Source organism: Hippichthys cyanospilos, chromosome 17 (genome assembly GCF_059441005.1).
Source record: "Hippichthys cyanospilos isolate Australia breed blue-spotted pipefish chromosome 17, RoL_Hcya_1.0, whole genome shotgun sequence".
NCBI lineage: Eukaryota > Metazoa > Chordata > Actinopteri > Syngnathiformes > Syngnathidae > Hippichthys > Hippichthys cyanospilos.
In genome coordinates this window covers 14,275,258-14,288,874 of record NC_142385.1, presented here as the reverse complement: position 1 = coordinate 14,288,874, position 13,617 = coordinate 14,275,258, and the positions used below count along the sequence as shown (strand labels likewise).

General features: G+C 41.9%; 1 protein-coding gene across 6 annotated transcripts; it reads left to right on the top strand.

Moving 5' to 3' along the window:
* Positions 1–2,723: 2,723 nt before the first annotated feature.
* Positions 2,724–12,849, top strand: mazb (MYC-associated zinc finger protein b (purine-binding transcription factor)). 6 transcript variants are annotated; one of them, XM_088439478.1, is made up of 8 exons: positions 2,724–2,741; positions 4,577–4,627; positions 4,738–4,957; positions 6,011–6,117; positions 7,752–7,999; positions 8,771–8,834; positions 9,664–9,835; positions 9,916–12,849. In XM_088439478.1, the coding sequence occupies exons 2-8, from the start codon at positions 4,586–4,588 to the stop codon at positions 10,248–10,250; spliced, it is 1,188 nt and encodes a 395-aa protein (XP_088295604.1). In that variant the 5' UTR covers positions 2,724–2,741; positions 4,577–4,585; the 3' UTR covers positions 10,251–12,849. The 6 variants fall into 6 exon arrangements, with proteins under 6 accessions (XP_088295604.1, XP_088295601.1, XP_088295602.1 ...); XM_088439475.1 differs by lacking the exon at positions 2,724–2,741 and adding an exon at positions 3,543–3,702 and having other exon boundaries at positions 4,577–4,618; XM_088439476.1 differs by lacking the exon at positions 2,724–2,741 and adding an exon at positions 3,543–3,702 and having other exon boundaries at positions 4,738–4,933.
* Positions 12,850–13,617: the final 768 nt, after the last annotated feature.

Sequence of the window (13,617 nt, the reverse complement as noted above, 5' to 3'; positions counted from 1 at the left end):
TGAGGTACAATTTGTGCCGGAAGCGAAATATTGACATTTCATGAAAAATGTTGACTCTATGAATTTGTAAATCAAGGCACCTCCGTACATCACAATCGTATCAACGTAATCATTTTGGAGAACCCCAGGGGTCAATCCCAGGCCCCCAGTTTGAGTTCAACTCTCCTAGCCCGATTTAAGACAGTAGCTACAACAGGCTAGCTAGCCTGCCTTGGGGACATTTTGTCCCTCTTAAAGCCCACGGTGAGGACATGGACGGACACCTGAGGCCAAGCCGGGCCCCTGATCCCGTTAGCCACTCAGGGTGGGAGAGAGGACAGAGGAATGTAACACCACAAAACAATCTTTCCTTTTGTGTACTTTGTAGGACTTATTTTCTCTCTCTCTTCCTTATTTAGGCCGCGTTCTTCTTCTATGATGTTCTGTTGGAATGGAGAAACCAAGAAGACGGCAGGGAGGGTACTTGTTTTTGGTGTTCGCACTGTACTTGTATGTAGTGTCCAGATATCCAGGAAAGAAGAAAACACAAAAAGAGGTACTGACATGAGACTATTTAACTCATTCACTGCCAGCCCAGTTCAAAACGTTTGACTTGTATAGCTGTCCAGTTAAAATGGATCTCTGACGTCTATAGTCGTCATTGGCAGTGAATGAGTTAGATTTTTCCTTTTTTTTTTAAACTGAAGTGTAATGGTTAAAAATCCAAAACAAAAGGGTTGCTCTGAACTAGTGATGGGAAAACGAAGCTTCATGAAGCTCCTGTGATTTTTTTTTTACTCCTTTTGATCTGGTGCTTTTGATTTAAAGATAAACACTCATGCAATGGAAAATTGTCTAATTTCCACTGTTTCTTTGCCATCTAGAGAGTAAAAAAAATATATCACAGGTGCTTGATGAAGCTTCGCTTGGCCATCTCGATTCTGAACGTCACCACTGCCTTTAAGGGTTTCTTAAAGGGATGCCCAAATGTGTCTTTGATGACCTCAAGCGAATGTTTGTAAAGAAGAGAATGCAAATACGGACGACGATATCTTTAGGTGTCACTTCAATGCATGCGCTCGATGTGCAAAAACATTCGTAAGCATCACCAAACATATATGAAATGTAAACGTGCCCGTCTCACCTCATTTTTCATCATTGTACATATCGATGTGGAATATTATAAGCCGGTTTTATAGAGTTACGCAGATGCCGACGAGTACTTTTGATATACGGTACCGTATTCAAATAAGTGTTGAATTTCAAGAACTCCAAATGGGATTTTTTTTTTTTCTTTTTCTAAAGAGTTGTCCATAGGGCCATAGGCAATCCTGATTGTAGCTGTTGTTGTGTCATGTTCTCACTATTTAAAAAAAAATACTGTCAGGTACGGTTTGTGTTTGAGCTATTAATGATTATTAATAATAAGGGATTATTGATAATTGTTAATGATTTACATGTGTGTTGGACAGTGAAGTCTACAGTAGTTATGATGCCTGGACGAGAATCTAAAGACACTGTTGCGGGTTAGTAGTGATGGGAAAACGAAGCTTCATGAAGCACTTGTGATTTGTTTTAAACTTCTCCAGATGGTGCTCCTGAGATAAAGTTATACGCTAGTGCTGTGGAAATCCATGAAATGTCCCCCGTCTCTTTTGAACTCGCCATCTAGATGAGTCCGAAAGTATCACAAGTGCTTCATGAAGCTTCGTGAGTACATTTTCTATTTCGTTCCAGGTATCGTTCGACCTTTTTTTTAGCTTAGCCTCTGCAATGACTGCAAGTTGTTGAGCATGCTGATCATCTGCTTGAAGCTCAACTTGCTGCAGGTAAACCTTTATCACTCTACACTCAATATTTCCATAATGCATTTTTAGATTAAACTGGGCAGACGTTTGTGCGACTTACGAACGCTGATGATACCTGAAACTAAATAGAATTTCACACACACACACATATATATATATATATATATATATATATATATATATATATATATATATATATATATATATATATATATATATCTAATATATATATATAATGTGTGTGTGTGTGTATGTGAACTCTGACCTCTTTTTTTTTATTGGGCCACTGGAATGTAAAGGCTATTTAATTTTTGTAAGTGTTTTTACTTGACTTGAGGACCCCCCACAGAAAGCACAGGAGGAGGACCTAAAAAAAAATAAAAAAGCAGGCGGCCATGCCGGGCCTCGACCGAGCCGCCGGCTGGCCCGAATCCGAGCCGAGCGGCAGTGACCGGAGCAGCTCGTTGAAATGTCGGTGACGCTGCAGAGGCCCTAAGGTCATTTGCACCCCCCCCCCCCCTCAAAAAGACAACATTGTCCGTTTTGACTCCGGACCACCAGCTCACGACAATTCCCCAAGTAAAAGTGCCGTCGGGGATCTCAGCGCATGCATGCCGAAGAACTCGTAGACCGGCGGGGGGGGGGGGGGTGACGTGTTTTGTTTTGAACTTTTCAATCAAGCCTTCTGGGAAATGAAGGAAAACATGTTGGAGAAGTGAGTGGGGTGCTTTCAACAAAAAGATAATAAATTGGTATTAACACAAGAAGACGTTTTTCATTGGATGTCTTTTATTTATGTCATCGCCACAATTGCTGTCATCATAAATAATAATAATTGTTTTTTAATGGCCTTTTACATACTTACAGTGATGCCCTTCGCGTGTAGGAAAGGAAATCCCCATGTCCTTTTGCGCTTTTTGGGAACGCCAAAAGAAAACAAAAACAAGCACGCAGGTAAGAGCTGATGTTGACCACGGCTTCCACTCGCACACTCGATGATGTCATGACAAGTCTGCAGTAGGCCACGCCTCTTAAAGGCACATGCATGGCGATAACTTATTCAATATCAGTGTATTTTAGAGCCTCCTCAAGCCTAATAGTGTGTATATATATATATATATATATATATATATATATATATATATATATATATATATATATATATATATATATATATCCCAATAGCCTGTTCATGCTGCATTCATGTGTTGCTCGTGGACGTGTAAACCCAATTAAGGCTTATATTGGGTGAAGGTCAAGTATAAAACCTCAGTTTTAAACTGAAAATTATATCTAAAAAGGATATTTGACGCACATGGGTATGATAGCATATGATATTCTAAAACAATATTTCTATATTATGCCAGAGCAATATCGTTTCTTGAAAAGGCTTCAAAAACATAGGTTAACAGCAGTGAATAATAGTGAACTTTAAACTATGAAACTGATATCGAATATGATATTCGAGTCACGTGGATATGATAGCATATGCCATCCAAAAATAACAGTTAAGTTATGCCACAGGAATATTAAACGATAACACCGAATTGAAACCTTTCAAAACCAATGTAATGATTCTCAATTCAATTTAAGTATTTTGTGAATAAATCTAAATTGCGAAAATAATACTGAGACTCGGCGCACAATTAAGGACAAGTACGTAGGACGATTACGACATAGTTCCGCGCCTTTTCCCCTCCGTTGTGCTATATCCGACTCTGACGTCATTAATGCAAGCCGACAAGAAAAGTCGCCAGGCACCGCCCTTTAAGACGGCTCCCAGTCTTGGTCGTTGATGAAAAAAACAAAAAAAAAAAAAAGTCGTGGCGGCGGTGCTGGTTCCGAGACGTGGGGGGAATCCGTCCGAGTCCGACCCACGATCCCATCCGGCCGGCGCGGAGGAGAAAAACAAACCGTGAGTGCATTTCGGCGTGAGCCGACACGCCCGGGAAGAGAAAGACGCGGAAGGGTGGGGGAGGAGGACCGCGAGGACGGGGGGGAGGACGGGCCGGACCGGAGGCCGCTGGAGACGGAAGTGAGCGAGGGGGGTTGCTCCGAAGAGGAAGCCCCATCCCTTTAAAACGCGAGTGGGACATAGCGGTGCGAGAAAAGGAGAGGAGGGGGAGAAGAACGAGGAATTAAAAAAGAAAAGGAAGAAAGACACAGGGAGGGCGGAGGGAGAGCGGGCGATAAAAAAAGAAAGATGACATCCTCGCGGCTGAGCGGCCGAGGTGGGGCGACGGGCCGCGGCCCGGCGAGAGCGCCGCTCGCCCGGCCCACGGCTTGATTCCGACAACGAGGCTTCGACCAACAGCCCAGTGGCCTAACGGACGAGCTCGGAAAACAGAGATTGACTCGTTAATCGAATCGTTAAAACAAAGCATGACTTGACGGCTTGACAGATAACCTGTCTTATAACCCATATTCGTGTTACCAAAAAATATATCTTTTATTTCACGAAGAGTGGCTTGTGTGTGTGTAATTCCGACGTGGGGTTATGGAATTGGTGTGATTTTTTTTTTCCTTTTTTAAACGATGGCCTCATTCTCGTTAAATTAATCCAAGGGAAAAATCCGAGGTGCTACCCGACCCGCTTTCGTTCACTTGCTGCGCCCATGATGCAGTCCCTGTGATATCACCACATTTTATTCCCTTTTTTTTTAAACACGCCGTTTTTTTGTTTGTTTACCAACGTTTTGTTGGTGGCTCGATCATTTTATTTCCTAGGGGTGATGCACATCATGCAAAAGCTTCCCTTGATCTGATTTTTTTATAATCTCCCATCTCAGTGGTGCAAAATGGATGCTGCGTGGAGCAATTTCCTCTTCCAGGTAGGCTTGGTGAGACTCTTTTGTTATTATCCCAAATTCAAGTCTGCACATCATCATCAACGCTGTCGGTGGCGAGTAGTGTGCACTTTTTTGCTGATGGTGGCTTCTTGTCTCTCCAGAATGCTCCCACCCAAAACCAAGTGGAGGGGAGCCTCCAATCGGAGCTCATGTCGGTCAACACGAGCTCTCCCCAAACCCCACCCACTGAGCACATAGCTCAGCCTCCCTCCACGGTGGACACCACCGCTCTCAAAGAGGAGCCCATGCCCATCGAGGTCCACGCGAGCGAGCCGCACCCCGCTGCCACCTCATTAGGTACACCGACGGACGCAGTCACGGGTGTGCATTTCTTTTCTCGATTCGTCCCACCCTTCAAACCACCGCTTTCAGGCGTGCGCCAGTATGTTTCGTCCCGCTAACGAATAGATATGTTTTAAAATCTCAAAGTGCTGGAAGTGCTTAATTTGCTCCACCGATACAACTAGACACATTTTTCACTTCAAATACGATTCTGTTCTGGAATCCCACTGAGTACTGTCCGATACCAATATCGATCCAATGTGATATCAACAGAGATTTGATCTGATATCAGCCCCCTCAAAAATTAGAATCGAATTATATCAATCATCATCCATAATCTGTGGGTGTCACAATACAACGTTTTCACTTCTGATATGATACCGATATCACTGCTTAGAGTGTTGTCGGATCCTGATAACGTTCCAATATCAGCATAGATGATACACACGTTTATTCATTTTTTTAAGAAATGTTAGCTGAGATTTGATCATGTGATAATCATACAAGGAACAACGGATATGAGAAAAATTGTATGGCGACACCCCTAGATTATGGATGTAATCAATACATTTGTATTTTTTCCACGTATATCAGAGTGACATCAATAGCGTGTTGATACACCCCTAGTAAACAAACATTAAATCCCAAAGACATATTTTTTTTTCTTTTTCTAAGAGTCCAAAAATTCTTTGAACAGTTTTCAGCGGCCTCTGATTTCAAAATGTGTGACGATCATACTTGAAATTTATTGGCCCTCCACCAGAAACTATAAGTACCATGAAAGAAAGGAGTGAGGACCAAAAGTGATGGATTACTTAGTACCGGTCATTGCCAGATCCCTCAAGTCAAATAAATGAAGGAAATTTGTAATACTTGAGATGGAATGTGTGGATTCTTACAAAAAAAACGTACAAATGCGTCTTTGGGATCGAACGAGTTAACAGATTGTAACGATTGTTCGGTTTATTTTGCGCCGTTGGTCGTGATGCTGGCAGTTGTCGGGTGGTTCATGCTGCATCGCAACTTCTAACCGGCGTCTTTTTTTGGCGAACAGGTGAATAACGCGTTTTCTTTTTCTTTTGGGCGTCCCAGCGAAGCCCGCGTCCCGGCCGGCCCGCGTTCCGCACATCTGCGCCATATGCAACAAGCAGTTCAAGAACAACTACAACCTGCGGCGGCACCAGTCGGTCCACACAGGGGTACGCATGAAGGACAGGGCCAGAGAGCAGGCGGAGGGGGCGCAGGAGGGAGCCGCTGGCCCGCTGGTGGCGCTGATGACGACGGTGGGGGCCGGAGGGGGGGCGGAGAGGACCCCCGGAGTGCCCCTCACCCTGCTGCACCTCTCCGCTCTCCCCGTCCTGGCCCCTCCCGGCGTGCTGGCCGGGGCCCAGCAGCCGCATCCGGGTAGTCGGGATGGCGAAGGGCTCGCCGTGCCCAATGTAATGGCTAGTCTTAACCAACACGCTCCGCCTCCCGCCGCTGTCGTCATGGCCACAGGGGCGACGGTACAGGTGGGTCAGGATGGCTGTTGTCCACCCCCACCCCCGACCTTCAAGCATGTTGTTTCTTGAGCTGCCGGCCACACGGATGGTTGACTTTGGCTCTCGCGCGTCACCTCCTGTGTCGACTTACGCTTGATGGAGGCGGATGGGGAAAGTCCACGCGCCCCCGTTTCAAATGCCGGCTTTTTGTGGTATTCGATCATTTCGTTGCATCGTCTCATACGGAACTCAAGGGAACGAAAAAACTTGAATGCCTCTCCCTAAAATAAACAGTCTCAATTGGGTAAGGTTTGAACGGGGTTGTGACAGGAAAAGTACAATCTTTTCAAGTCGAGAGCAAATCAATTGGAACGCGAAACCATTTGTAGCTAAATTGGTGTTATAGTTACTTATTTCATAATCGCTAAGTAACTTGATTTTGTTAAGATTTGTACATATGCGCATTGTCATTAGTAAGACAAGCCATCAAAAACAAACATGGTTACACGGTGATATAAAATACATCTACAGGTATCACTTCAAATGTGGATCCAAAGTTTAAAAAACAAACACGAGTGGCACATCTGGGGTTTTTATTTCCTTTTATTGCTCTGGTTAGGAGTACTTTGCTAAAAAATAAAAACAAAATCCCAGGAGTATATCATTACAAAAAAAAGGGGCAAACCACTGCTAGTCAAAAGTTTGGAAACACATTTTTTTTTTTTTTACAATTCAAATTTTTTTAATAACTACAATAGAATACATAGTAAAATTCCAGTCAAATACGTTTTTTTTAGTTTACTAATGAACACCTAATTAAGTCAATTGAGCTCTGTAGTGACAATTATCACCGTTAGATGGCAGTGTTTCCACACATATAACAGGTATTACCTACATACAATTCATAGATAGAAATTCTGTTGACATTTCCTTGATGTTTCAGGGTTTTTTTTTTTTTTTTTTTTAAATATATACCACAAAAAAGCAACCTAATTTGAACAGGGGTGTGTGGACTTTTCTATCCACTGTATGTTTTTGTGAAGGGAATGAGGGATCAGAAGCAAGTCCATCCCCGTAGTAAAGTTGAAGGAAGGCCACCACCACGCTCCCCTGCATGTTCTCTGCAAAGAAAACCAAATCCTTTAACATCCATAGCAAATATTAACGCAATAAGGGACTGTTTGCTAATATGACTATCAGCACACGTTTATGTATGCGTTGATTCGAAATCATAGTTTGCCGAATTAGGAGGATTTTGAAGCAAAATTAATCATGGGTGTTTTGCATGATTTATTTTTTTTCCATCTGAACATTGCAGCATATTTTTATCCATTTTGCGGCTTCGCCCTCAGCGGCCGGCCAATCAGAACCCCACGCCGGTGAGGAAGAACCACGCTTGCGAGACGTGCGGGAAAGCCTTCCGAGACGTCTACCACCTGAACCGCCACCGCCTGTCCCACTCGGACGAGAAGCCCTTCTCTTGTCCCATCTGCCAGCAGCGCTTTAAGAGGAAGGACCGCATGAGCCACCACGTGCGCTCGCACCAGGGCGGTGTGGAAAAGCCCTACATCTGCCGTCAATGTAACAAGGCCTTCTCAAGGTGATCCGGGTCGCTAAGTAGGCCATTTTTGTACAGAAAATAGATGGTTTTTAGTCAAGATGTGGATGAAGCTTCTTGATGTGGAATGACTTTTAGTTGACAGCTCTATTTTTATGATGCACTTCAATAAGATGGTAACCAAATACCAGCTTTCCACATCTTGGTATTCTCTGTCAGTTTTATGACCTGAAAAGACTTGGTTCTAAGCTACGCATTTGAATTAAACTGGTAGAAAAAAAACGCACCTTTTGGCCAGATAACAGCTTTCCACATCTTGGTGTTGTCTTTCAGCTTCATAATGTGGAATGACTTTTAGTTGACAGCTCTATTTTTATGATGCACTTCAATAAGTCGGTGACCAAATACCAGCTTTCCACATCTTGGTATTCTCTGTCAGTTTTATGACCTGAAATGACTTGGTTCTAAGCTACGCATTTGAATTAAACTGGTAGAAAAAAAACGCACCTTTTGCCCAGATAACAGCTTTCCACATCTTGGTGTTGTCTTTGAGCTTCATAATGTGGAATGACTTTCAGTTCTAAGCTAATTTCATGATACAGTTCAATAAATAGGCACGCTTTGCTTAGATAACAGATTTCCACATCTTGGTATTCTTGGAGTCAGCGTTATGATGTGGATGTTGCTACATGATCTAGAATGACTTTCTGCAATGACAAAAGCTGCACATTTCATTTTGTAGTTTAATACATCATCATACATTTGACTTTTTTTTTTTACTTCCTTCCTTTTTTTTTTTTTTGCCATCTCAAGGCCCGACCATCTCAACAGTCACGTGCGACAGGTGCACTCCTCAGAGCGGCCCTTCAAATGCCCGGTACGTCCATCTTGACTTGTGTTCGCTTGGCAGCTGTACCCAACCCCTATTTCCACTTCACTCACAACAACAATGGTCCTGTGTATAGACAACAAACAAAAAAAAGGTTGAGTGATGTTTTCAAGCTCCGAAAATGAGGTAGCACAGTTCTGTACGTGGGCTGTGATTGGTCGTTATCTGATCCTTGATCTCCTGATGTCATTTTCAGTCACAGCTATTGGAAAAAAGTGTTTTTGAGCTATTAATCATACGCGACGTGTAATGTAGTTATTTAGAAATTATAAACAAAATCTGACATTTGGACTGCTAAAATTGATTAAATAAGTTTAGTATCCCAAAAACAACAGGCTAGCTCAATGCTAACACAATGCAAAACACCATAGCAGGCCTAGTGAAAACTAGCATCAATGTTACTTATTTTCCCAAGTAGAAAGTTAACCATTTGTAATTAATGTACTACCTGTTTTTCATGCACAATGACTACCTTTACAAAATAATTTTGCATTGTATGTTAGCATGAAGCTACCCTTTTGCTCGAAAGATTATTCGTTTGTTTATTTTGTTAGTATGTCTTTCTTAACAAAAGTCTAAAACTCTAACAAGTTTAATGCTAACATATGTAATGTTGTAGTGGGGCTAGCATAGATTAGCATGGATGTTGCTAGCATAAATTAGCATAGATGTTGCTTTATCAATACATCGCAAACGATGCACTAAAATGTGTATGAAAATACACGAGGAAATTCAAAATTCTGTAAGTAAAATTCTAATAATTTGAATTCCTAATCAACATCGCACATGAATTGCTCGTTTTTTCCCTCGGACGCAGACATGCGAGTCCAGCTTTGCCACGAAGGACCGTTTGCGGGCGCACATGATCCGGCACGAGGAAAAGGTCCCGTGCCACATCTGCGGCAAGCTCCTGTCGGCGGCTTACATCACAGATCACATGAGGGTGCACAACCAATCGCAGCACCACGTCTGCCACCTGTGCAACCGCAGTAAGCAAAATCGGCGACAAGGATCCATAAGGCCGGCGCCGAAGGCCTTTTTTTTTTTTTCTTTTCTTTTCAATCATCAGGCTTCACCACGCTGACCTACCTGCGGGTCCACGGCCAGCGGCACCACGGCCGGGAATGGACGGAAAGCTTCAGCGGCATGGCGTCCAGCGGCGTGCTGGTGTGCCACCTGTGCGGCGTCCACTGCAAGACGCCCACGCAGCTGCAGGGCCACATGGGGACCCACGGCAACAGCCAGGAGGCCCCCAGCCCCGCCGCCTCCAACGTGGCCGCCGGCAGCTCCATTTCCCTCAGCAACATGGTGACGGCGCCCGCCGTCTACGTCGCCGGCGGGACGGTGGTGGACCTGCTGGTCACGGACTGCTCCAGCATCGCCGCGCCGCCCTCGCAGAGTTAGCCAAAGCCGGCTCGCCGTTAGCAGAAGCAGCAATAACCTCGGTCCTTTAGATGGTAAGAGACGCTAAAGCGGTTCACGCGCGCTGCTCCACGTCGTCGGAAAGGCCTCAAAATTCCACGTCTTCGCGTCTCAAAAAAAGTTTGGGTGTGGCGGTTCGCGATATTTGACGGAATACAAATTGATATTTATCCAAAAGCTACCGGAGAGCATTCGTGCCAGTGGAGAGCAAAGTTGGCGGGAACTTACAGTTCTCGCTTCAAAGTCTGAATTATCGGAGTGTTCGCACAATCCAAAGTCAGAGGGAAAGAGTGAAAATTCTCAGGTTAGTCACAACTTTTGACTTTAAATTGAACATTTGCATTTTTTGCGTTGTCAAATTTCCAGTTTTTCTCAGAATTCTGACTATTCTTAGAATGCTAACTTTCGAGTCAGAACCATCAAACTATTCACATAATCCATAGTCAGAATTCTCAGTCAGATGTCTGAGAGTAAAAAAAAGTGAAAATTCTTAGTAGTCAGAATGCTCACTTTTGCCAGAATTTGGACTTGCTTTAAAATCAAAATTTGGCATGCGAGAATTATCAGTCATCAGAATTCTCACTTTTGTCAGAATTTGGCTTTTATGTTTAGAATTCTCTCTTTGAAGTTAGAATAATTTAATTATTCCCAGAATCAATGGTCAGCAGAGAATCCTGCCAACATTTTTTTCTTCACTGGCGCTAATTATCCTCCGTAAACAACATAAAAACTGAAATTATCTCCAAAAACGTCATACTATTAATTGTAATTATTATGTTGATTGCTACATTTACTGATTGAACTTGGCTTTTTTTTTTTTTTTTTACCTAACCAAGCCAAACTGACAGTGGGGCAAATATGAAGTCTGGGGGGGGGCAAAAAAATCCAATTCCTCAAACAGTAAAATAGATCTTAAAGTAGATCTTCTGAAGGCCCTGCTAGATAAGGCTAACATAGCAACAGACGGAACCTAACACCTGATTGGATAAAAAAAAAAAAAAAAACATCCTGGACGCTCGATTCCAACTAGCACTGGCTAGACACACACCAGCACTGATCTTACCTTTTATTTTCTTTAATTTCGCAGCTCGCTGACAAAAAATATTTTGTGCTCGTGTTGAGAATGACAAATAGCACCCTGAAAAAAAAATAGAAGGGACGTTTTTTGGCTGTGGATGAGGGCAGGGCTTCTTTAGCGTGTTAGCTTGTTTGTTGACAGTTTTAACTTAAATTGTCTTTTTTTTAATATACAAAGGGGTTACATTAGTTTAGTGATAAGCAGTTTCTTGATCCAAGATGTGAATATGGCATCGGAAAGAGGTACTTTTTGGTCAAAACAAAAAGTGCAGAGGGCGCCAGAGAGTCTAAAACACTTTTCGCACCGCACTTAGCACCACACAGAGTGCTGGTGACAAACACGTTTATTCCGAGGATGGAGTGATTTCTAATTTTTACATCCCAAGCCAGAGGGTAAAAGGCACCAGGCTACTTCCTGTTTGGTTGCTTAGCAACTAGCGCTGTACGTAGGCAAGCTTGTAGCCAACTAGTGGAATCTCCAAAGGTTCATTTATGAAATTCAACCAGAATTCGTCGCTTACAACAATTCTGGAGTTTCCGCTGTCACAGTTTTAGATTTGGAGGACAAACACGGGCTCGGATTGAGTTTTCTCGCGCTTAATGTCTTCCTCTCCGGATCACGGAGAGAAAAACAAAATGACTTTTGAATCAACACTTCAGCTTTTCACACTGCGACTCTTGCACCTGGGGGGGGGAAAAAAAAAATAACAAAAACGAAACAAAAACTACCTTTTTGCATGAACGCGAGCTAACTCGGCTAATCACCGCAAAAAAATGAACGACGGAGTGGTTTCACTAAGGTTGTAAACAATAATACATGTTTTGTTCTTTGAAAAATGAACTTTGTCGGCCATTTGTTTGATTGTTAACGTCATTGCCATAGTTTTTTTTTTTTGTCTACCTGCCAGTCCAATGCGTAAACATTAGACATTAGATTTTGTGTGTACATTTTAATCTTCATTATTTGACATGATTTTCACTGGTTGCGATGACTTTTTTTTTTTTAAGTCAAGAAGCAACACAGGAAGTTGGTAAAGATTTCTGTGTTTTGTTTTCCAGTTTTGAGTGAATGTCGACTCTTATAGCCACGTTTCTTTTCTGTCGTGTTTAAAATGTTCTTCCCACCTGTTGAGAGGTTGTCATTTACTAAATAATTTTACTTGCATTTACACTAAGAGAAAAAAAATACCTCTAGAAATCTGTACTGCTCTTGTGATAAAAATCTTAATGCCTTATCATATTCAACTTCATTTGAATTCTTTTATGATGATCGGATCTTAGTCGTGGGATTCATTAAGAATATTAATGGGATGTATTTATATTTATATTTTTATATTTCTCAACAGTATGCATGTCCAAAAGGTTAGTGCAAAAAAACAACAACAAAAAAAGAAAAAAACGGACGCTTATTACAGTCATGAATATTAGATTATTTTGTAGATGAGGTAGAGATCATGTTATTATTTTGTAATTTGGACGATTTTAAGTAAAATGGGTAAACAAACTGTTGTGTTTTCATCTGTTCAACAATTGCTTTTTTCTCCCACTGGCTAACCAAGCATAAGCACAAAAGTTGTTTATTATAAATGAAAAATACATTTTTAGCAATCAGATTTCACTATCGATTATTGTGACAGTAAAATAAAAAATGATGCACGCAAAGATCCTAAATTGATGACATCAGAGATACTGATCAGATCAAACACTGAACAGATCCATAAGTATTGGGACATCAACACAATTTAAAAGGTTTACTAATGTGCACAAAATGGTGGTATAGGTCTACCTGTCTGAATAAAGCCAATTGGCACAAAGAGGCCACCAGATGGCGCCAAAAACTGCTGTTTTGCCACTGACAACAAAGCTCGGAGGATAGGTTCCCAAAAAAATAGGTTTTGTTGATTTACAGTATTCTCTAATGGGGGCATTTGAAATCTTAACAGGTTCCTAGACATCAGAAAATCTAATTTAATGCCTTGTTGAATCCAGGAACAGCGTTCTCGTGATTTCATTGCAGAACGTTGTATGCCTTTATTTAATTTTTTAGTTTTTAATTTTTTTTTTAAGCAATTTTTTTTGTACTAAAAATATTCAACGGGACCAGCATTAAAAAAAGCTGAAGACCACTGATTTAGTCGAAGTTTAGTTGTTTTCTTTATTGCTGAGTTCTTCCCCATGCCATATTATTTTAAGGTTCTACAATTAACATTAAATTAAAAAAAAAATGAAAGGAATATGGAAAGTTGGACATGAAGGTTGGAATCAAAGCTGG

What these genes read in the sequence shown, in the direction of transcription:
- mazb (XM_088439474.1), top strand. Translation starts at nt 3,583, where the DNA reads ATGAAAAAAACAAAAAAAAAAAAAAGTCGTGGCGGCGGTGCTGGTTCC. An exon ending in GCGGAGGAGAAAAACAAACC is followed by an intron (nt 3,703 to 4,576) that starts GTGAGTGCATTT and finishes CTCCCATCTCAG; the next exon opens with TGGTGCAAAATGGATGCTGC. An exon ending in CTGCCACCTGTGCAACCGCA is followed by an intron (nt 9,836 to 9,915) that starts GTAAGCAAAATC and finishes TTCAATCATCAG; the next exon opens with GCTTCACCACGCTGACCTAC.